Genomic DNA, 23,193 nt, shown 5'->3' with positions numbered 1-23,193 from the left:
CTGGACAGCAAAGATGCTAAGGGTGTGAATGCTCAAGCCAGGCTGCTGCAGCCCCAGCCCTGGCTCTCGCTCTCGATAGCTGGATAACCTTGGGCAAGTCACTTACCCCTTTTGAACCTCAGCTTCCTCATCGGCAAAATGGGAACAGCAGTGATATCTACCTCACAGGCTTGCCGAGAGGGTTGGATAAGATAACCACAAGATAACCACACAGGGAAAGCCCTTAGGACCATGCTTGGCCGGTAGCAGGATCAGAAATGCTGGTCAGCCATTCTTTTTTTTTTTTTTTCCGAGATAGTCTTGCTCTGTCGCCCAGGCTGGAGTGCAGTAGTGTGATCTCAGCTCACTGCAACCTCTGCCTCCCAGGTTCAAGCGATTCTCCTGCCTCAGCCTCCCAAGTAGCTAGGATTACAGGCACACGCCACCATGCCCGGCTAATTTTTGTATTTTTAGTAGAGATGGTATTTCACCATGTTGGCCTAGCTGGTCTTGAACTCCTGACCTGAGGTGATCCACCCGCCTCAGCGTCCCAAAATGCTGCAATTACAGGTGTAAGCCACACACCCAGCTAATGGTTCTTACTGATGGCCATGTGCTGTGATTCTAGCTCTGCTGTGCCTGCATCGAGACCCCCTCCTCACTCCCTCTCTCCCCCTGAAGGGCCAGGACTCGGAGTAGGACCTGGGGAAAAAGGTGTGTAACCTGCCTGGCCTCCAGAGGTGCACCCAGGATCCAGGTCTTGGACCCTGGAGCGGATGGAGATGGGTACCTGCTATCGCTAGTACTGGGTGGGGGGCTGGATGGTCACCTGTATGAGGGCAGGGACTGGGCTGATTTGCTTTTGCCTGCTCTAGTCCAGGGGCCACTTCATAGCAAGCACTTCACATTAGCATTTGTTGAAGAAATGGTCAAAGGAACGAATGAAGGTCCAAACCCGACGGACACATGTGGCCCTCCCTTCCTATGGGATGGAGATGGAGCAGGGATGGACGAGGCAGATGGCTGGGCTGGGGACAGGTGGGCAGGAAGTGGGGGCTGTCTCACCCGCCAGTCTTCTACTCACTTTTTCCCAGCATTGGGCTGCTGCCTGTGGGGACAAAGAGGGTGCTGTGAGCTAGACAGCTCTGAAGTGGAGCCTGGGGCTTCAGCTCCTGGAGTCGGTGGTAGGAGTGGCTCCCCAACCCAACCCAGGCACCCTGGGACTCACCGGAACTTGGTCTGCTGGAGCTTGTGTACACCGGAGATCTGCCTGTAGACTTCGTTCAGCTGCCAGGCAAGGGAGGGGTATCAGACTGGGCCTAGGCCACCCCATGGTAAGCCCTCAGGCTAGGGACCCAGGCAGCCTCTGTACCCAGAGGCCCTCAGGGTTGGCTGGGGCATGCCCCATGGGGCCTCATCCTGGGCCCAGGCTCTGGCCTCCTGCCCTCTGGAAACAGATGCCAGGATGCCCCCTGCCAGACACAGATCCAGAGAGGCCCTTCTCCCCTAGTGAACGAATCTTGGTGCCACGACTGTGTTCGCTCTGCCCTGCCCACCCCACCCGCCCTCATACCCACATCTCTGGCCAGGCCTAGCTCCTGGGTCCTTACGTTCTCCTCCACCTCCTGGCGCAGCTGGGCACACTCCCGAGTGTCAGGCTTTAGCAGGTTCTCAGTGCAAAGGCGGGCCAGGCGCAAGGACAGCCCGTAGGGCACTAGGGAAAGGCGGTGGGAGGGAGTGAGATGAATGTGGTCAGCTCCCTGCATGACAGGCACCACAGAGCATCCCTCCAGCAACCATGCTAGGATCCGGGGATGCGTGGCCTAGTGGCATGAGGTTCATAGCGCCATCAGGACAGGGCAAAAGGTGGCTGAGCCCTGTCCCTGCACCCCACACCCAGAGAAGAGGCGTGCTGTGATCCCAGATCTGGAACAGAGGGCCTGAGGAGCACTGCCCAGAGCTGTGGCGCCCAGCCCTGCCCTCACCCAGCTCTGTGGGGTTGATGCTGGCGGCATGAGTGGCAAAGCCAGGCCGCTGCACGCTGTTGGTGACCTTCCAGCGGACCACGTCACGGCCCTTGAGGTTCCCACTGCGCAGCATGGGTGTGTCCAGGTGGTCTGAGGCCATCAGGTTCTCCCGCAGCATGTAGTGGTCTTCCTTAAAGCCCACCATGTGACCTGAAGGATGGGGTCCTCAGCATGGCACCCCTCCCTAGACCCGCACAGCCCAACCTCATCAGATGGGACCCCAGAGCCTCCAGCCTCTGCCGTTCCAGGTTCAGCTTCCCTCCATCCCAGCTCAGAGAAAGAGAGCAGTCAGAGCCCCCGCTGCCCCTGCGATGCCAGGCCCATACCTCGGTTGCAGCAAGGGAGAAGTGCCAGGCAGGCCTAGGAGACAAGGTGGGTGAAGGTGAGGCCTGAGACAACTGCCCTGGCCCAGGTAAGCCCTTCCAGCCACCCCGCCCCATGCCAATGGTCCAGAGGGGTGACAGTGCCTCCCCAGACACCAGATTATCCAGGTGTTGGCAGGGTGTAAGCATGGCACACAAGGACATAGAGGGGGATGGGGGCAGAGGGCTCCCAAAGTTTGTGCTGTGGAACCCCTCATCCTGCCAGGTGCCCTGTAAAGGTTCTGTGGTCAGATTCACTTCGGAAGCACTGGATTCATTCCCCATGCCCCTCCTGCAGGTTCATTAGGCACAGGACTATGTCAAAGCCTCTGAGAAGTCCTGCAGAGAAGAAACTTGTTTCTTTTCTTTTCTTTTTTTTTTTTTTGAGACGATGTCTCACTCTGTTGCCCAGGCTGGAATGCAGTGGCGCGATCTTGGCTCATTGCAACCTCTGCCTCCCAGGTTCAAGCAATTCTTCTGACTCAGCACCCCCAGTAACTGGGATTACAGGCGCCCGCCTCCATGCCTAGCTAATTTTGTATTTCTTTTTTTTTTTTTTTTTTTGAGACGGCGTCTCACTCTGTTGTCAGGCTGGAGTGCAGTGATGTGGTCTTGGCTCACTGCAACCTCCACCTCCTGGGTTCAAGTGATTCTCCTGCTTCAGCCTCCCAAGTAGCTGGGATTACAGGCACATGCCACCATGCCTGGCTAATTTTTGTATTTTTGGTAGAGATGGGGTTTCACCATGTTGGCCAGGCTGGTCTTGAACTCCTGACCTCAAGTGATCCACCCGCCTTGGCCTCCCAAAGTGCTGGGATTACAGGCGTGAGCCACTGTAACTTAAATAAGTTTAAGAAACTTGTTTGTCAAACCCCATGCTACAGGTTTAAGAAACTTGTTTCTTAAATCTTTTTTTTTTTTTTTTTTTTTTGAGACGGAGTCTCGCTCTGCCGCCCAGGCTGGAGTGCAGTGGCCGGATCTCAGCTCACTGCAAGCTCCGCCTCCCGGGTTCCCGCCATTCTCCTGCCTCAGCCTCCCGAGTAGCTGGGACTACAGGCGCCCGCCAGGTCGCCCGGCTAGTTTTTTGTATTTTTAGTAGAGACGGGGTTTCACCATGTTAGCCAGGATGGTCTCGATCTCCTGACCTCGTGATCCGCCCGTCTCGGCCTCCCAAAGTGCTGGGATTACAGGCTTGAGCCACCGCGCCCGGCCTTTTTTTTTCTTTTTGAGACAGAGTCTCACTCTGTCACCCAGGCTGGAGTGCAGTGGCATAATCATAGCCTCAAACTCCCAGACTCAAGCGATCCTCCTGCCTCAGCTTTCCAAGTAACTGGGAATACAGGCATGCGCAACTGTGCCTGGCTCAAACCTATTTGATCACATATCTCCTTTCCTATGTAATGCACACTAATATCCCACAATACTGGTGGTTACTACAGAGTGTGGTCTGCTGCCTACAGTCCCCACTCAGCCATGCCATCCTCCACATTTTCCTCTCTCTTATCTATTCTCCCCAAGGACCACCAGCTCCTGGCGGGCAGGGCCCTTCCTTCCCTGTTGTGGCTCCCAGGCCCTTCGCACGTGGCTGACCCCAGAACAGGTGCTCTCAGGGATCTGCCCACCGATGACTGAGGGGGTCCTGGGCAGGCGCTAGAGCTGGGGAAGATGTGGGCTCAGCTTGCCTCAGCCCCTTCTGAGGACTGTGCATTTGTCACCTGCCTCTCAGCCCCAATTTCTCCATCTGTCATAGGGCATAGTGACCTTGCCCCACTGGCCTCATGGGGTGATGGGGGCGGAGAAATGGAGTCACATGGACATGCTGTGGCGACAGCACAAAGAAGAACGCTGAGCTAAGCAGAGAGCGGATGCTGGCAAGGGCTGAGCTGGGGGCTGGGGCTCCAGGATGACTCGGGCTAGGAGCTCATAGGCGTCACCATCATTACTGTCACTTGGGAAGCTGGATGGGGTTGGTGTGGGTCTTGCCAAGGCAGGGCGGGGGCGATGGTACATGCTACAGGTCAGTCCCTTCTGAACTTCACTAATTTAAGCTTCAGCTCCATTTTCTTTTTCTTTTTTTTTTTTTTTTTTTTTTTTTTTTTTTTTTGAGACGGAGTCTTGCTCTGCCACCAAGGCTGGAGTGCAGTGGCCGGCTCTCAGCTCACTGCAAGCTCCGCCTCCCGGGTTCACGCCATTCTCCTGTCTCAGCCTCCCGAGTAGTTGGGACTACAGGCGCCCGCCTCGTCGCCCGGCTAGTTTTTTGTATTTTTTAGTAGAGACGGGGTTTCACCGTGTTAGCCAGGATGGTCTCGATCTCCTGACCTCGTGATCCGCCCGTCTCGGCCTCCCAAAGTGCTGGGATTACAGGCTTGAGCCACCGCGCCCGGCCTTCAGCTCCATTTTCTGAGGTCAATTCTATGACCTTCACTTTATAGATGAGGGAACTGAGGCATGGAGAGATTAAGTAATTTGCCCAAGGTCACACAGCTGGGACCAGAATCCAGACAGCTGGGCTTCACGGGCTGAAGGCTCTGGCTAGAAAGCTGCAGGGGTGGGGATGGTGGTGGGCTGTTGGGGGAACCATAGGGAGGTCGGAGACCCTGATGGGGGTTGGAGACCCTGAGAAGGACCCTGATGGAAGGTGGGGACCCTGTCAGGGGGGGGACCCTGGTGAGGTGGGGACCCAGGACGGGGTTGCGGACCCTGGTGAGGTGGGGAACCAGGATGGGGTTGGGGACCCTGGGGAAGTGGGGACCGTGGTAGAGGATGGGGGCCCTGTTGGGGTGGGGACTCTGGGGAGGTGGAGACCCAGGAGGGGGTTGGGGACCTGGGTGGAGGGTGGGGGCCCTCTTGGGGTGGGGATCCTGGGGAGGTGGGGACCCAGGCGGGGGCTGGGGACCCTGGTGGAGGGTGGGGGCCCTGTTGGGGTGGGGACCTTGGGGAGGTGAGGCCCTGGGAGGGACCCCGGGCTCTTACCTTGCAGCAGGCGCAGTACTTCCAGCAGAGCAGCAGCAGCAGGGCCAGGAGTGGCAGGAGGAAGAGGAGCAGGGGAATGAGCCACCAGAAGGAGCTGGGAGGGCAGTCTGGAGAGAAGAGGCAGGGGGAGGTGGTGCCTGCCCTCCCTGCCAAGCTCTGACAACACGCCCCCTCCCTGCACCCAGTCCCACCAGCTCACCCTTCTTCTTGTGCACCAGGACGGTGCTGTTGGGCCCAGGGGCGCCGTCGCCTTCCATGGTGTAGCTGTAGGTGCAGTCATCATCCTCGTCCCGGAAGGAGCAGCGCACCACCACCTCCTCGGCTGTACCCACAGCCGGTCAGCAGGGCACCCCAGTCACACCCCTCCGCCCCAGAGGACCCCAGGTCTACTCTGGGACCTGCCTCACCCACAGCAGGGCCTCCTGGGGAAGAGTGGAAGTCCTTGCAAAGCCGTGCTCTCACCTGGCACAGGGACGGGTGAGGCAGGGGCTCCCCTGATCAGGAGCATCAGAGTCTAGAAACCTACCTCCCCCACTTCCCTGACCTGGACATCACCCAGAAGCTCAGTGTCCAGAAAACATATCTGACCTCAAGGAGGGGAGGCTGCAGTGTCTCCAAAGCGTGACCATGTACCCCTGCTGTGTGCATGCCCCTGCCCAAGTCAGGTGCCTCCCACCAAGACTCTTGGTACCTTCCTGGGCCAGACTGTGTCCCATCGCCTGGGTTCTGTGCCTCCTGCTCAGGCTTTTACCCTTTTCTGAGACTTGGTGTCCTCTATCTGGGTTCTGTGGTCCCTCCCAGCTCTGAAGTTCCAGTCCGGACTGTGTAGCCTTAGCCCAGACTGCAAACCCCTGTCCAGGTGATGACATCCTTGCCCTGTTGGATGCCCCCTGCCTAGGCTCTCAGCACCTCCAACCCTCAGCCCCTGCCCCTACCTCTCTTAAGCTCGTCCACCATCTTGACCTTGAAGTTGCATTCCTCACATGTGCGCCCCTTCTTCTCCCCGGTGCCCCATGCCTGGCACTGCACGCAGGAGCGTAGGTCCTCGCAGAGGCCCGGGTGGATCTTGGTGGGGAAAGGCAGGGCAGATAGGCACTGTGTTGGGTGGGCTTCTGCCAGATCCCCGCTGCTCCCCAAACCTCTTGCCCTTGGCCAGCTCCTGTGGCATCAGGCTTAGCCCCTCCTGCCCACCCTGGCCTGTGCCTTGGGTTCCCACGCCCACACCCCGTAGGTCCTGGCCTCACCGCCGAGTAGTTGATCTCACAGATGGTGTCCGTGTAAAGTGACTGCTGGTGGCAGTGGCAACGGCCACACTCACAGTGGCCACGTCCATTACAGATGCCCTGGGGTAGGAGGGGGCACCAGTGAGCCAGCTGTGCCCCATCCCTGCCTGCTCCCTCTCCTCGCTCCATAGAGTTCTCTCTAGAGAGGGTGGGTCATCCTGACAGACACCATCTGTCTTATGCCCAGGCCTACCCCATTGCTGTCGATGCAGGTGGCATTGCTGAGGGGACAGTCACAGCTTGGGCCTGTCCAACCAGGCTCACACACACACTGGCCCATGGAGCAGCGTCCTCGGTCTGCAGAGAGGGACAGGGAAGGGAGATGAGAGCTACATCTGCACCTGTAGTCCAGGCTGCCCACCTGGCAGGGAGGACCTGTGGGAGCAGAACTGTGGGAACTAGGATGCCACTACCCTGGGGTAGAAGTCATCTCTTCCTCACTTTCCTGGAATCTCCTTCCCTGGAGATTCTGCCTCCATCCTGCCTACCTTCCACTCTGCAGCCAGAGTAATCAGCTCAAAACAAATCCAATCATGTGGCTCCTGCTCCCCTGACTGAGAACCTCTAATGGGTCCTGGCCAATGCAATAAGGTCAGAAAAAAATAAGATGTATAAGCTTTAGAAGGTGAGAAATAAGGCCAGGAAAGGCCGGGCACGGTGGCTCACAACTGTAATCCCAGCACTTTGGGAGGCTGAAGCGGGCAGATCATGAGGCCAGGAGATCGAGACCATCCTGGCTAACAGGGTGAAATCCCGCCTCCACTAAAAAATACAAAAAAATTAGCTGGGCGTGGTGGTGGGTGCCTAAAGTCCCAGCTACTCGGTAGGCTGAGGTAGGAGAATGGCGTGAACCTGGGAGGTGGAGCTTGCAGTGAGCCGAGATTGTGCCACTGCACTCCAGCCTGGGCGACAGAGTGAGACTCCATCTCAAAAAAAAAAGAAAGAAAGAAAGAAAGAAGGCCAGGCAAGGTGGCTCACTCCTGTAATCCCAGCACTGGGAAGCTAAGGCGGGTGGATCACGAGGTCAAGAGACTGAGACCATTCTTGCCAACCTGGAGGAACCTCATCTCTACTAAAAATACAAAAATTAGCTGGGCGTGGTGGCGCATATCTGTAGTCCTGGCTACTCAGGAGGCTGAGGCAGGAGAATCGCTTGAACCCGGGGGGCAGAGGTTGCAGTGAGCCAAGACTGCACTCCAGCCTGGTGACAGAGCAAGATTCCGTCTCAAAAAAAAAAAAAAAAAAGAGAAAAAGAAATAAAACTGTCAGCTGGGCGTGGTGGCTCACACCTGTAATCCTAGCACTTTGGGAGGCTGAGGCGGGAGGATCACTTGAGCTCAGGAGTTCAAGACCAGCCTGGGCCGGGCGCGGTGGCTCAAGCCTATAATCCCAGCACTTTGGGAGGCCGAGACGGGCGGATCACGAGGTCAGGAGATCGGGACCATCCTGGCTAACACGGTGAAACTCCGTCTCTACTAAAAAAAAAAACAAAAAAACTAGCCAAGCGATGTGGCAGGCGCCTGTAGTCCCAGTTACTCAGGAGGCTGAGGCAGGAGAATGGCGTAAACCCGGGAGGCGGAGCTTGCAGTGAGCCGAGATCGCGCCACTGTACTCCAGCCTGGGCGACAGGGCGAGACTCCGTCTCAAAACAAACAAACAAACAAACAAACAAACAAACAAACAAACTAGCCGGGCGAGGTGGTGGGCACCTGTAGTCCCAGCTACTTGGGAGGCCGAGGCAGGAGAATGGCATAAACCCAGGAGGCGGAGCTTGTAGTGAGCTGAGGTCTGGCCACTGCACTCCAGCCTGGGTGATAGAGCGAGACTCCGTCTCAAAAAAAAAAAAAAAAAAAAAAAAAAAAAGACTAGCCTGGCCAACATGGTGAAACCCTGTTTCCACTAAAAATAAAAAAATTAGCTGGGTGTAGTGGCAGGCCCCTATAATCCCAGCTACTTGGGAGGCAGAGGCAGAAGAATTGCTTGAACCTGGGAGGCAGAGGTTGCAGTGAGCTGAGATTATGCCACTGCACTCCAGCCTGGGTGACAGAGCAAGACTCCATCTCAAAAATATATAAATAAATAAAATTGTCATTATTTGCAAGTATCAAGAACATGTCACAAAGTATGCAGAAGAATCTACAGATAAATTATTAGGTTCCATAAGTGTGTTTAGCAAGGTGGCTGGATACAAGGTTAATATATAAATAGTTAGAAAATGAAATTAAAACCTCCAGTGACTCCCTTTTGTCCAAAGGATGAAGTCCTGCTCTGAACTAGAACTGAAGCCCTTTGTACTCTGGCCCTGCCTCCTTTCCCAGAGGCACCTTCCTCCCTTCTTCTCTCATACCTCCCTCTGTGCCACTTGTCTGCCTTTTTCCAGTGGTGCCCAGTTTTCTCTTCTGTTTCTCTGAGCACACTCAGGAACAGACAGTTGAAGAGAATAAATGGTGAACAAAAGCAAGAACAGAAGAAAGAGTAGCCAGGCGCGGTGGCTCAAGCCTGTAATCCCAGCACTTTGGGAGGCCAAGACAGGCGGATCATGAGGTCAGGAGATCGAGACCATCCTGGCGAACACAATGAAACCCCATCTCTACTAAAAAAATACAAAAAACTAGCCAGGCAAGGTGGCAGGCGCCTGTAGTCCCAGCTACTCGGGAGACTGAGGCAGGAGAATGGCGTAAACCTGGGAGGTGGAGCTTGCAGTGAGCTGAGATCCGGCCATTGCACTCCAGCCTGGGCGACACAGCGAGACTCCGTTTCAAAAAAAAAAAAAGAAGAAGAAAGAGTAGAAAAGCAGGGGCTTGGAAAGTATACAGTGAGGGCTTCATAAGTGTTTGATGAGTAGATTTTCATTCATCCTCCTCCATTCAACTACCAATCCTTCCACATGCCGCCGTGTCTGAGTCCTGTGACCCTGCCTAGATCTGATGTTCCTGGCCAGACTGTGTGCCTATGGCCTGGACCCATGGGAATACAGAGGAAGCTCCAGGCCCTCCAGCTAGAAATTTAGCATCTTTGGACTGGGTGCGGTGGCTCACGCCTGTAATCCCAGCACTTTGGGAGGCTGATGCGGGCAGATCACCTGAGGCCAGGAGTTCGAGACCAGCCAGGCCAACATGGTGAAACCCTGTCTCTACTAAAAATATAAAATTAGCTGGGCATGGTGGTGCACGCCTATAGTCCCAGCTACTAGGGAGGCTGAGGCAGGAGAATTGCTTGAACCGGGGAGGCGGAGGTTGCAGTGAGCCAAGATTGTGCTATTGCACTCCAGTCTGGATGACAAGAGCAAAACTCTGTCCCAAAACAACAACACACACACACACACACACAAATTTAGCATCTTTGGAGACAGGAAAGACCATAATGCCATGTATCTGCCAGCCATTGGAGGGCTGAGCTGGGGGCACCCACTCTAATGAGCTAGGGGTGTGGAGAAGGGGGGTGGGCATAGAACTGAACTGCCAGAGAGAACCTCAGGGGAGTTGGACTTTTAAAACCAGGGGAAATTCCTGCCAGCAGTGGCCTTGGGCATGGATGTTGCAGATGAGGGAAGTGAGGCCCAGGTTGGGGCAGGACTCGGGGGCAGCCCTCAGGGCATCCAGAGTGGGCTGGGCCTGAACTTGGGGATTCTGATTCCAAGCCTGGCTCTCCCAACCTGGGTCATGACGGGAAGGTCATGCTCGCTGTCCACTACCTACCCCGCCGTCAGCATTGGCCGCAGCTGTTGTGCTCACCATTGCAGAGGAACCCGGAAGTGCGGGGACACTGGAAGTTGTCATACTCGCAGAACTGACCCTCGTAGCGGCCTTCGCCGTAGCACACACAGTGCCCGCACTGGCACTCCCCACGGCCCGAGCATGGCTTGTCCTCACCCTCCCGCAGGCAGGGCTGAATGTCACTCAGAGAGCCGGTAGAGCAGTTGCAGGTCTGGCCACTCCTGAAGGAGGAACTGGTCACTTCCCCGAAACAGCCCAGAAGGAAAGCTGGGGCTTTCACTGTCCCATTTTATTTTATTTTATTTATTTTTTTATTTCGAGACAGAGTTTCACTCTTCTCAGCCAGGCTGGAATGCAGTGTCATGATCTCAGCTCACTGCAACCTCTGCCTCCCGGGTTCAAGCAATTCTGCCTCAGCCTCCCAAGTAGCTGGGATTACAGGCATGCACCACCAAACCCAGCTATTGTATTTTTAGTAGAAATGGGGTTTCACCATGTTGGCCAGGCTGGTCTTGAACTCCTGACCTCAGATGATCCACCCACCTCGGCCTCCCAAAGTGCTGGGATTACAGGCGTGAGCCACCTTGCCTGGCCTGCTGTCCCATTTCACAGATGAGGAAGCTGAGGCAGCTCCTAGTCATGCAGACAGAAGTGGCTGAGCTGAGACCTAAACCCCAGTGCCCTGTCATGCCATCCCTTCCAGTGTCCTTTCCTCACTGCTCTGCCTCAAGTTGTGACAAGCTCGTCCAGTGTTGTGAAGCTAAAGTCCTTACTGCCATGCATTTATGAGCTCTCTTCTGATCAGGCAGTATGACACAGGACTCAGAATACCAAAGGCATGGAGCAAAAAGGAAGTCTTCCTCCTGTGCCTGTTCCCCAGTATCCAGACTCCAGCCCCAAGAGTCACCCCCGTTTCAATCCTCGCATCTCTTTCTAGAGACAGCCCATATATCTCTCTATTTGTAAGTGCTTTGAGCTGGGTTTGACCAACAACTGGGTGTGCCCCACCCTTAGCCATTTCTTTGATTGTCGCCCCACCCCCGGCCGGGTGTACAAGGTGCACCCAGGGTGAGGTCCCTGCAGGAGCCCAGCCTTCCCATCAGGGGCCACTGGTGTCCTCGATGCCCAACTCTCTTCCCCACTCACCAGCCCTCACTGCACACACAGTGTCCACACATGAAGTCTCCATTGAAGTTGCAGCGAGCTGACCGCACCTCTTTTTGCTGGAATAAGAAAGACCATGGTGGGGTGTGTTGGGGGAGCAGGACCGGGACCACTGGACACTTCCGCTGCCCTGTGTTCCTCAGGACATCCCACAAGGGAGATGGGGCACAGGAGTCCCGCTTCATTCCTTGGGTCCCTGGGGTGCTTGGCTCAGCTCTCCCCTCCCACCCAGCGGGGCTGCGTCATACCAGCTCGCAGGGGCACACATCACAGATGATGCCCGCGTCCATCTTGAGGCCATCAGAGAAGGAAGGTTTCAGATGGACGTTGCCCTTCTGGTCCTCCTTCGGCAGCTGGCACACGTGCGTCCCATCCACGTGCTCGATGGCCCGCAGCTGCACCTGGTATATGCCCTGCAGGGGCCCCGTGGTCAGCCAAGGCAGGCCCAGCCCCAAGGACCAGAGGGCCACTGATGCCTGAAGGCCCTCAATCACCAAGTTCCTAGGAGATGTCTGGATCCCTGATAGGAGCTCCTGCTCACCTCCCTCAGGGCTGAAAAGTCCCTCCTTCCCAGCCAGTCACAATCACAGGGACAATGACAGTGGCCAGGGCCTCTGGGCTTCCTGACACTAACCCATTTACTGCCCCAGCAAGCCTCGGGGCTCGACGCTTGCATGCCGAGGAAGCCAACAAGCAGAGGAGCATGCCAGGCTCATCCAAGCGGCCAGGCCCAGGGATCTGCATCCAGGCCTGCCTGATTCCAGGGACCACGCTCTTGACTGCTGTTTTAGATGATTCCACTCCGTGCGGGGCGCTATGCCTGTCCCCCACCCCGCTGCCCCCACAGAGGCGTACCACTTCCCCTCGCTGGATCTGAAAGGACCCAGTCTTCATCTTCTGGAACATCTTGGAGGTGACCTCTGTCCGAAAGCCTCGGGGGCTGTCTAGGGCCCGGATGTCCAGGTTGGAGCGGATTCGCTAAAGGAGGAAGGAGGTTGGTCAGTGCTCTGTGGGGGGCCTGGCTGTGCTCCACCCCAACCCCCAAGTGCGACAGGCATCATGTGGGGTACCATAGAGCCTGCAGGAGCCAGGGCCAGGCCCAGGTGGCCCCTTGGGGCTTCAGGGATAACCAGAGACCCTTCCTCACTGGCCTGTCCCAGACCCTTTTTGCAACCATGACCCAAGACACCTCTTGCCCACCCTGCCCACCTCCTGCCCTGCCCCAGAAGGGCTCAGACTCTGGAGCCTGAGCTGCCCTCACATTGAAGGCCTCCTCCAGCAGCTCCACGATGTTGGACGAGTCCTCCTGCAGCACCCCCAGCGAGGAGACGGGGAAATAGGTGTGAAGCTTCTGTGGGAGAGAAGGCCAGGTCTCAGGCTAAGCATCTCCATGAATCTGAATAGCTCTAGGATTCTTCGTACTTTGAGGATGGGGAAACTGAGGCCTGGAACCTGCTGTGGTGTCGCAGAGCCTGCCCTGTTAGCCCCCACCTGCCTGGGCATTGGGGTGGAGGATGGACACATGACCTCCCCTTCCCACCAGGGCCCACTTTTGATGGGGTCTAAAAGCTTTGGGAAGGCAGAAAGGAAAGAAGGGAGGGAGGGAGGAGGGAAGGGAGGAAGGGAGGGAGGAAGGGAGGGAGGAAGGGAGGGAGGAAGGGAGAGAGGAAGGGAGGGAGGAAGGGAGGGAGGAAGAGAGGGAGGAAGAGAGTGGAGGGAGGGAGGGAGGAAGGAGGAAGGGAGGGAAGGGAAGGGAGGGAGGGAGGAAGGGAGGAGGAAGGGAGGGAGGGAGGGAGGGAGGAAGGGATGGAGGGAGGGAGGGAGGAAGGGAGGAGGGAGGAAGGAAGGGAGGAAGGAGGAGGAAGGAGGAAAGGAGGGAGGAAAGGAGGGAGGGAGGGAGGGAGGAAAGGAGGAGGGAGGGAAAGGAGGAAGGGAGGAAGGGAGGAAGGGAGGGAAGAGAGGGAGGGAGGAAGGGAGGGAGGAAGGGAGGAAGGGAGGAAGGGAGGAAGGGAGGAAGGGAGGAAGGGAGGAAGGAAGGGAAAAGAGGGAGGGAGGAAGGGAGGGAGGGAGGGAGGAAGGGAGGAAGGGAGGGAGGAAGGGAGGAAGGGAGGAAGGGAGAGATGTCTGAGAAGCTCCATGGACCCCCTGCCTTGACCACCTCCCGCCCGTGGGGCCCAGGCCCCGCACCTCATAGTAGCTATAGGAGTAGTTGGTGACAGCAAAGATGGGGATGATGTTGTGCTTGGCGAGCAGGCGCACCAGGGTGGGCACCGACGGGTAGTCCTGTGTCCTGTACTGGGTGTAGGTGCCCGTGGCGTCCAGGTGGCACTGTTCATCGTTGCGGCTCATGATGCCAGCCAGCACGTTGGCACCGTCAGCCTCATAGTGGAAGGCCGACTCGGTGGAGAAGACCAGCAGGTGGGTGCTGTCCGGGCGCCAGCCAATGTCCCTCTGGGGAAGGCAAGGCGGGGCGTGCCCACTGAGCAGGCTGCCTGCTGACACGCGTCACGGCGTTGTGTAGGACGGGGAACGCAGGTCCCAACATGGGGCTGGGCTTAAGCCACTGGATTCACAGCAAGTACCCTCATGCAAGATGCATGTGACGATGACTGAGTGACAAAGCTGAGAAACAGGAGCCGAGGATGCGGCCCCCCAAGGAGCTGGGGCCACAGGTGTGCATCACATCCAGCTAATTTTTGTGTTTTCTATAGAGACAGGGTCTTGCCATGTTGCCCAGGCTGGTCTCAAATCCTGGACTTAAGCAATCCACCCACCTCAGCCTCCCAAAGTACTGGGATTACAGGTGTGATCCTTGCTTTTTGTTTTCTAACGTTAAGTAATATGGATATGTTATTTTAAAAATGAACAAATGGATGTACATATCAAAGGTAATGGCTTCTTTGGATGCCCAGAACAGGTGGAGACTGGGCAGCTGGTGGGTTCAGGGTACTAAAGATTCCAGAACCCTAAAGCCCAGCTGACACGAAACCAGGCTGTGACTGCTCAGGCCAGGGGACCGTGGCTCCCGGCACATCTGAACTCAGATTGTAACTGAGACCTACTCACAGAGTCTGAGCTTGTCTTAGGGCGAAGGGGTTGCAGGTTCCCAGGCTTTCCCGCAGGACCTGCGAGCCTGGCGCCAGAGCAGGCCAGGGGGCAGCTCAGGCCCTTGCCCAGAAGTGCTCACCCCTGACCTGGGCTGGCAACGCCCTTCCCAGTGCCCACCGTGCACACGGCCGTCTGCAGGATGGCATCAAAGCCGCCCTCAGGAGCGTCCAGGTTGCCTGAGATCCTCTCTCCCTGCAGTTTATTCCGGAACTCATCCACATCTTCTGTTAGGCTGATGACGTTCTTGAAGGAGAAGGGGGGGTCACTGTTGGGCCAGGGCTCCTTCAGCCTGGGCAGAGGTGGGAGGGAGAGAGAGTGTCACAGGGGGAAGACACTGCAGATCCCAGTGCCCCCAGCCCATTTCAACTAGAAGGAAAATTTATTTTTTATTTTATTTTTTGAGACCAAGTCTCGCTTTATCGCCCAGGCTGGGGTGCAGTATGCACGATCTCAGCTCACTGCAACCTCTGCCTCCTGGGTTCAAGCGATTCTCCTGTCTCAGCCTCCCGAGTAGCTGGGATTATAGGCATGCCCCACCACGCCCAGTTAATTTTTTTTTTTTTGAGACAGAGTCTCGCTCTGTCACCCAGGCTGGAATGCAGTGGTGCGATCCTGGCTCACTACGAGCTCCGCCTCCCGGATTCATGCCATTCTCCTGCCTCAGCCTCCTGAGTAGCTGGGACTATAGGTGCCCGCCACCATGGCCGGCTAATTTTTTGGTATTTTTAGTAGAGATGGGTTTCACCGTGTTAGCTAGGATGGTCTCGATCTCCTGACCTCATGATCCGCCTGCCTTGGCCTCCCAAAGTGCTGGGATTACAGGCGTGAGCCACCACGCCCGGCCAATTTTTATTTTTTTAAATAGAGACAGGGTTTTGCCATGTTGCCCAGGCTGGTCTTGAACTTCTGACCTCAGGTGATCTGCCCGCCCTGGCCTCCTAAAGTGCTGGAATTACAGGCGTAAGCCACCATGCCAGGGCGTAGAAGATACAGAGGAGTGGGGGTCACACGGCCTGGACCCTTGCCCACCCACGGGGCGCACCCAATCACTTACTTCTCAGGCCTCATGTCTGTCTGCGGGACGCTGACTTTGTCCACGAACTTGCCAAATCCAATAGTGTAGTCGCTGGTGAGCTGGCTCAGGACCTGAGCTGGATGTCAACAAGACAGAGAGGGGATAGCTGAGCCGCTGCCCGGCGTAAACACGGGCTCCCCGCACCAAAGCCTGGCTCAGAAGGGAGGAAGAGGGAAGTTAACACTTCGCACGCTGGACAAAGGCTCACAACATCGTCTGTTCCTATTTATGGATGAGGGAAATGGGCCTGGGGGTCTGGAGTTACACACATGGCAGGGGCAGGGTGGCTGGGAATGCAACCCAGCTCAGAGGAGCAGAAGCTTCCCCACAGCCTCGTGGCAGGGGGTACCCTCCTTGTCAGGGCCAGCTGGCTCCACTGCCTGCCTGCCCTGGCCTTCTCAGAAGTCCCCAGTGGTGAATAGGGTCTGGCTGAGATTATTCCCTTGAGAATGGAAGGGAAGGTTTTTGGGGGCTCAAATGTCCTGTGTTTCCTTCTGGGTGGGTACAGCTGTCCTGAGTCCTGGCCTCCCAAGCAGACGCCCACCCTGTCCCCCTCCTGTCCTGCTGTCCTCCACTCTGGCCCCGCCGCACCCAGGTTCTGTCCCATCTTCTTGAGGTTGTCCAGATCATCGGACATGGAGTTGGAGAAGTCCATGAGGATATACAGGTCCACGGGGCTCTCCCGGGGCTCAAACACCTCCAGCTCAAAGTGCCGCTCCTCACCGGGCCGCAGCCGGACCCGCAGGCCCTGGGGGGACATCTGGCTGCGCCGCAGGGTGGTGTCAATCTGGGTCTCCTGCAGCCAGTGGAAGGGGACAGCTGGCTGGAGGGTCACTCCAGAGGCCCGATGGCGGCCCAGCCCGGCCAAGGGGCACTATGTACCCCCATAAATAGCCAGGCTGAGCATGGGGAGCCCCCACCCCAGTCCCCGCACCAGGCACCTCTGTAATCTGGAAGCTGCTCTCCATGACCACGATGCTCTCGCGCTGACAGCCCGCGGCCAGCAGCTCTGCCTGGGTGTTGCAGCGCCGGTCCCTGAACATCTGGCCAGAAGGACAGGGGGTCAGTGGGGGCAGCACCCATTCCCTGGCTGCCCCAACCCCAGATTCATTTCCACCAGCTATTCCTGACCCTTGCCCGTTCCACACCGACCCAGGCCAGGTCCTCACCTCGTCCGTGCAGTAGGCGCAGTCCTTATCCACACGGACACACTCCGTGCAGCTCTTCACTGGGGCCTTCTTGCAGCGGTTTGCTGGGGGGCGGAGGTGGGCACATGAATGGGGAGGCGCTCAGCAAAGGCAAGCACTTTCCCACCTGCACCCTCACCTGGAGAGGTGGGGATTCCCTCGCTATGTTATTTATGTATTTATGCATTTATGTGTTTATTTATTATTATTTTTTGAGATGGAGTCTCGCTCTGTCGCCCAGGCTGGAGTGCAGTGGCGCAATCTCGGCTCATTGCAAGCTCCACCTCCCTGGTTCATGCCATTCTCCCACCTCAGCCTCTGGAGTAGCTGGGACTACAGGTGCCCACCACCACGCCCAGCTAATTTCTTGTATTTTTAGTAGAGATGGGGCTTCACCATGTTAGCCAGGATGGTCTCGATCTCCTGACCTTGTGAGCTGCCTGCCTCGGCCTCCCGAAGTGCTGGGATTACAGGCGGGAGCCACCGTGCCTGGCCTACGTATTTATTTTGGTTTGCTGTTGTTGTATTTTTATTTTATTTTACTTTTTTTCAGACACAGTCTTGCTATGTTGCCCAGGCTGGAGTGCAGTGGTATGATCTCAGCTCACTGCAACCTCTGCCTCCCAGGTTCAAGTGATTCTCCTGCCTCAGCCTCCCAAGTAGCTGGGATAATAGATGGGCACCACCATGCCTGGCTAATTTTTGTATTTTTAGTAGAGATGGGGTTTCACCATGTTGGCCAGGCTGGTCTCGAACTCCTGACCTCAAATGATCTGCCCACCTCAGCCTCCCAAAGTGCTGGGATTACAGGTGTGAGCCACTGTGCCCAGTCTGCATTTCAATTTTATTTAGTTTTGAGATACGGTCTTACTGTGTCGCCAGGCTGGAGTGCAGTGGCATGATCATAGCTCACTGCAGTCTCGACATCCTGGGTTCAGGCAATCCTCCCACCTCAGTCTCCCAAGTAGCCCAGCTAATTTTTTATTTTTTGTAGAGACAGGGGCTCCCTGTGTTGCTCAGGATGGCCTCAAATTCCTGGGTTCAGTCAATCCTCCCACCTTGGCCTCCCAAAGTGCTGGGAATTATAGGTGTGAGCCACTGCACCCAGCCCTTCCCTATTTTACAGAGGCTAGGGTATGTGGTCTACCCCAGGTAGCACAGCTAAAAACAAGCTGTGGTTTCAAACCTGGGACTTCCCACTCAAGCCAGAAGGACAGAAGGTGGGGACTGAGACAGTGGCACTGGCACATTCAGTGCTGGCACACCCTGGTCAGCCCCTGGCCTGCTGCCTCCTCAGGTCCAGCAGACGTTCCTCCGCCTTCCCCATGACCTTTGATGAGCTGCACCTAACACTGGGCGCTTTCCAGGTCCCTCCTCCATCACAGCTTGTGCCTCACAGCGAGACCACTGCCACACGGCCTGTCTGTCCTCTGAGCCTCCTCTAGGGTGAAGGGAACGGTGTCTTGTTTATCATGGTAGCCCTAGCACCCAGCACACCCGGCACACAGTGGGTCCTCAGTAACGAATGAAGTAAAACTCTAGATTGCCCCATTGACTCTGCTCAGTTAAAAATCACAGTGAGGACCTACTGTGTACACCTGGTGTACACAGTAAGAGGTCTCCTAGGTTTCAGGCAATGGTGTGCTAGTCAGTGTTTAACAATAGCTCTGGTGGCCGGTGAGGTGGCTCACACCTGTAATCCCAGCACTTTGGAATGCCGAGGTAGGAAGATTACTTAAGCTCAGGAGTTTGAGACCAGCCTGGGTAACACAGTGAGACTGTCTCTACAAAAAAAATTGTTTTTAATTAGCCAAGCATGGTGGTGCACGCCTGTGGTCCTAGCTACTCGGGAGGCTGAGGTGGGAGGACTGCTTGAGCCTGGGAAGTTGAGGCTGCAGTGAGCCATGATGGCATGGACGACAGAGTGAGAGCATGTTTCTACATATACATTGAATTAAATAAATAAATAAATAAATAAATAACAACGGCTCTGGTCTCTGGTGCTTGACCTATAGTGTTTGCCAATTTCTGTGGTGTAAACATTTCTGTCGTGGTCTATTTCAAGCCACCAGCAGGACCCCCTCTGACAGACAAAATTCAAGTGGTAGGAGCTGGCTCCAGTGATTTGTCCACTAGTGACACTCAGCAGGTGACACGTCAGCAGTCCCTCTCTTCTCCAAATTCCTATAAACCCTCTCGACTCTGCCTCTGAGGCCTCAGTGCATCCTCTGGGTGCCTCAGTCCTGGGTGGGCGTCTGCTGTCCCCTCTAGACACAGCCTCCTTCCCTCCTATTCTCAGGCCCTGTGGCCAGTACTCAAGATTCTCTAGGCTGAAGAGCTTGGCGCCTCAGGTTTTCCAGCTCTGAAGGTGGGCAGTGGTCAGTTGCTGAATGCCCAAGAGTGTTTAGGTAAGACTCTGTGAGAACCCGTGCAAGGGCAATGCCTGCCCAAGGTATGCCAGGAAGGGGCTGCAGGGCAACGTGGACTCACCCAAGGTCCCAGAGAGGCTGACGCTGATCAAGGCTGCCAGTAGCAGCCTGGCCCATGGGCTGGGGCGTGGCCCTGCCATCCTCTTCCTCCTGCAGAACAGCAACAATTGACACATGAGGCCTCAACAGCCATGGTTGGTGCCTTCAGCTCCCTCTCACTGCACAGCTGTGGGAACTGAGGCTCTGAGCGCCAGTGATGGGACCAAGGGCGCCCAGCTGCGAGAGGTAGGGCCCTGGGCCTCTGACTCCTGCCGTTTCCACTGCCTTGTTCCGTGCCATCCCTGCAGTGGCCGGATGCCCTGCCCAGGGAGGCCCCTCCAGCCCTCAAGGACTTTGGTTTGCAAGTCTGTCCCAGTGCTGGGCCTCTCAGCCTGGGCTCCTGAGGGCAGATCCGGGTTTATTCTTCTTTGCCTTTTAGCTCCCAGTGGGCCTGGGTCAGGCTTGGCCATGATAGGCCCCAGTGAGGACTCACCCTGAGAGGGGGCCACGGCTCTGCCTCCTGCTCCTTTTGTCCTGGTCCACTTACCCTCTGGTGAGGGTGGCACGGCCAGGAGGAGAGGGGCCCCTCCCAATATCTGGGGCCTGGGGCTGGGCCACAGCTGCATGCAGTGGCTTACTGCACCGGGTTGGGTTCTGCGGTGACTGCCTGGCCCATCAGTGTGGGGTCTGAATCCTCTGCCCTACCCTGTACCTCTGCCTGCTCCAGACTTAAGTTTTCAAGGCCCCTGAGCTGTTCACCCTTTCACAAGTTAGCCCAGAGTGAGACACACACACACTGTGGCTCGCCCCGAGGCACCCCCGACGGCTGTGGGTTCAGTATTAAACCATCCCAAGTCCTCAGCAGACTTCAGGGCAGGCCTGGGCATCCCTGAGGCCCTCTAAGAGATGCTCAGCCTGAAGCCTGGACAAGAAAAGAGGCTGGCAGCAGAGCCACCCAGGCCTGCAGGGCCGGGGCAAAGGTGAGCACCTTGCCTCTTTCTCTAGGGCCAGGTCTCCCAGGGGCCCAAGCCTCTGCCCTGCCCACTGGCCCTCCCCATCGAATCCTTTCTCAGCCCGGCTTCTGGGGCACTGGCCACCCCAGGGTCTGGGGGCTGGGGTCCCTGAGTTGCTGGAGAAGACCTTCTCAGGCCAAAGGCAGGAGGGTGTAGCCTGCCTCTAAGGCGTGCAGCCTGGAGGAGGCCTCAGCAGCGACAACATAGGTAGGGCAGTTGTGGCACAAGGGCCGGGAGGCAGCCCTGAGCCAGCAGGGAAAGGGTGGGGACAGCAGGGTTCCTAGAGGGAAATGACTTCCTTGCGGCCTCAGGGTGTAGGCGCCACACCCACATGCTACACAATACAGGCTGCAGGCTCAGACCTCCCAGGCATCATTACACAGGCAGGTACAGGCCCGGAGAGCTGAGCCCAGCTCTTCCTCCCACTGCCCCGGCCACAGCCCCGCAGGCAGTGCTGATTCCCACACAGTGACTGCTACATGTGCCTAGGGCTTCACGGAGGTGACTGCTCAGCACAGGAGCCTGGTGGGGAGATGCTTACATTCTGCCCGTTTCCCAGATGAGAGACCAGGCACAGAAGGCTGTGGAGCTTCCCCATCCCACGGCCAGCACTGGGAAGGCCAGGACAGGGCCCTGCTCTGCAGGCCCTGCCTTCAACCTCCATGGCAGCCTCCATGCAGAGGCTACAAAATGGCGGTTAGAGGGTTGGCGAGGCACCCAAGAGTGTCTGACTTGACTTAACTTGTTTAGAAAGTTTTAAAAGTAGGAGCCAATGTTAGAAACAACGAGATTTCCCATAAAAGTTAGGAATTCGTGTTTATCATCAGATGCGTCATGATGGGCTGGGCCCAGTGCTCAGGACACCCACTCTCCAGGCGGCCCGGACCCCACCAGGCTGCCCCAACTGTATGTACCAGCAGTTCCCTGGAGTGTGTGACTGCCACCCTGAATGCCATCACACTGCAGCACAGGCAGCTTCCCACACACAGGGACACACACACATACAGGCCATGCCCACCCACCCACGAGCTCAGAGCTCCCCTGGCCCCCATCCCAACCCCTAGGGACCCCTCTGGCCACATCTGTTCCTGCCCACCATCCCTTCCCGCTGTCACATCTCCTCCCCGCAGGGACCCAGGCCATTCCCTCGCCCCCCAGAGGCAGCTGGCCAGAAGTCTGGGGACGGTAGGCCCTTGGCTGCTGTGTCATCCCTGAGAAATCAGGGTCGAGTAGACAGACATACCTCCCCTGCTGTCCTTCCTGCTGTCCTTCCCTCCGTCCCCAGGATGGAGACTCCAAGCCTTCACTGTCAGCTCTGTTGGAGACAGCAACAACCATGCCACCTGTGCCCGGTCCTTGTCCTCAGGGTATGGCAAGGCCATAGGGGTGGAGGAGGAGCCCTGTCCCTGCCCCTGGGAGTCACCAGGAGCCCCAGAGCCCCAATCCCAGCCAGAGGGCCACCCCAGAGGCCGAGCCGTGGGAAAGAGGGCCGATGCTGCAGGAGGTGGCAGTGTTGGGCACAGCCCCAGGGCTGGTGGGTGAGGCCAGTAGAGCTTCCTGAAGGAAGGCGCCTAGGGCTGACTTTGGGAGGAAGGCAGGCCTGTGCCTGGCCAAGAGAAAAGGAAAATCAGGGAGTCCCCAGCCCCAGATGGACTGTGGCACCACACAGAGCAGCCCTGCCTGGAGCCGGGAGGGCGTCTGCCTCTCAGGGTGGGTTTTAAAAGTAGCAGTCAATGCTGGAAACAACGAAACTTCACATAAAAGTCAGGAATGTGGGTTTATCATTAGATGCGCCATGACGGGCTGGGCCCATCGCTCAGGGTGGCTTCTCCTCCACCTTCTTTGCAAACCCCAGAGGGACCCGGCCCCAGAGGCCTCCCAGCCACTGACCTCTGCCCACTTCTCCCGCAGGCGCACCCAAGGCGCTCCTCTGGCCTGGAGGTCTGATGGGCACCACCCTTCTCTAGCTGCCCTGTCCCTCAGCTCCCAGTTGCCCCCGGCACACTCCAGGGAGGCTGGACCCCTGTCCTGGGCAGCGTGGACGGAGGGACCCGGGCCTGCCAGCCTTCAGGGAGGGGAAGGGGAGATAAAAGCCACCGGCCCTGCCCGACTAGCTCCCCTGCGCGGCTGCCCAGCTGGGGCGGGCACTCACCCTCTCTGGGCCAGCCTCGGCTGCTGTCGTGCGCCCGTCCTGGACCTACCTCGGAGCGGACTCGCTCCCTCTGCGCCTGGGCTGCCTCTAGGAGATGGGGCTGCAGCGCGCGGGCGAGCCGGGACGGTCCGAGGGCGGGCACGGGGGTTGGGGGGGGAGGACGGGGCGGGAAGCGCTTTATGGGGCTGGCGCGCAGGTAGGAAGGAGGCGCTGGTGAGTCAGGCGGGCCGCATTCCTTCGCGCGGCGCGCACCTGTCGGGGCAGGAGCTGGGTGCCGCTGTTGCCGGGTCCGCCCCCCGGAAAGGGCTGCGGCTCCCGCGGCGCCCGCCCAGCGCTCCGATCGGCCAGCGGCGGGGGCCGGGGGAGGAGCCACCGCTCTCCCTCTCCCTCCAGTTTGGTCCCGAGCTCGGGGCCCCCTCACCCTTGCAGGCTCCGGGCTCCAGGCTCGGGTGCACGGGCTGCCCCGGGTTGGAGGCGGCCTCTTAGCCCCCCGCCCGCACGGGAACCTTCCCTGCCCCGAGTCTGGGCGGCGAGCCACCGCCGGGCTGTGCTGCTGCTGCCCCGACGGCCGTCAGCCGCGTACCCCACTCCCTGCTCCCCGTGCCAGCGCGAGGCATGGGCCCAGGGAGTGTCCCCGGCCCGATCGCGAGGCCTGACTCCCCGTCCCAGCTCTGCTCTGCAGTTGA

General features: G+C 57.6%; 1 protein-coding gene across 7 annotated transcripts in view; it reads right to left on the bottom strand.

Annotated features, from left to right (window-relative positions):
* ITGB4 (integrin subunit beta 4) overlaps window positions 1-22,954 on the bottom strand; it is a 38,366-nt gene extending 15,412 nt beyond the window's left edge. Inside the window, exons 1-24 of one of the 7 annotated variants that reach the window (XM_030923561.1) lie at window positions 22,508-22,954; window positions 21,599-21,670; window positions 19,365-19,453; window positions 16,857-16,939; window positions 16,629-16,730; window positions 16,279-16,483; window positions 15,667-15,763; window positions 14,730-14,901; window positions 13,692-13,955; window positions 12,766-12,855; window positions 12,360-12,482; window positions 11,753-11,917; window positions 11,487-11,563; window positions 10,359-10,561; window positions 6,818-6,921; window positions 6,586-6,684; window positions 6,277-6,406; window positions 5,541-5,663; window positions 5,342-5,448; window positions 2,333-2,366; window positions 1,965-2,156; window positions 1,590-1,693; window positions 1,208-1,266; window positions 1,064-1,087 (exon numbers count right to left, since the gene is read on the bottom strand). In XM_030923561.1, coding sequence (XP_030779421.1) covers window positions 1,064-1,087; window positions 1,208-1,266; window positions 1,590-1,693; window positions 1,965-2,156; window positions 2,333-2,366; window positions 5,342-5,448; window positions 5,541-5,663; window positions 6,277-6,406; window positions 6,586-6,684; window positions 6,818-6,921; window positions 10,359-10,561; window positions 11,487-11,563; window positions 11,753-11,917; window positions 12,360-12,482; window positions 12,766-12,855; window positions 13,692-13,955; window positions 14,730-14,901; window positions 15,667-15,763; window positions 16,279-16,483; window positions 16,629-16,730; window positions 16,857-16,939; window positions 19,365-19,443 — 2,636 coding nt within the window. In that variant the 5' untranslated portion in view covers window positions 19,444-19,453; window positions 21,599-21,670; window positions 22,508-22,954. The remainder of the gene's footprint in view (window positions 1-1,063; window positions 1,088-1,207; window positions 1,267-1,589; window positions 1,694-1,964; window positions 2,157-2,332; window positions 2,367-5,341; window positions 5,449-5,540; window positions 5,664-6,276; window positions 6,407-6,585; window positions 6,685-6,817; window positions 6,922-10,358; window positions 10,562-11,486; window positions 11,564-11,752; window positions 11,918-12,359; window positions 12,483-12,765; window positions 12,856-13,691; window positions 13,956-14,729; window positions 14,902-15,666; window positions 15,764-16,278; window positions 16,484-16,628; window positions 16,731-16,856; window positions 16,940-19,364; window positions 19,454-21,598; window positions 21,671-22,507) is intronic. The other 6 variants (XM_030923559.1, XM_030923557.1, XM_030923558.1 and 3 more) reach the window with 6 other exon arrangements.
* Window positions 22,955-23,193: the final 239 nt, after the last annotated feature.

The sequence above is a fragment of the Rhinopithecus roxellana genome, chromosome 19 (assembly GCF_007565055.1).
Source record: "Rhinopithecus roxellana isolate Shanxi Qingling chromosome 19, ASM756505v1, whole genome shotgun sequence".
Classification (NCBI taxonomy): Eukaryota; Metazoa; Chordata; class Mammalia; order Primates; family Cercopithecidae; genus Rhinopithecus; species Rhinopithecus roxellana.
The sequence above is the reverse complement of the archived record's forward strand: the minus strand, read 5'-3'. Positions and strand labels throughout refer to the sequence as shown.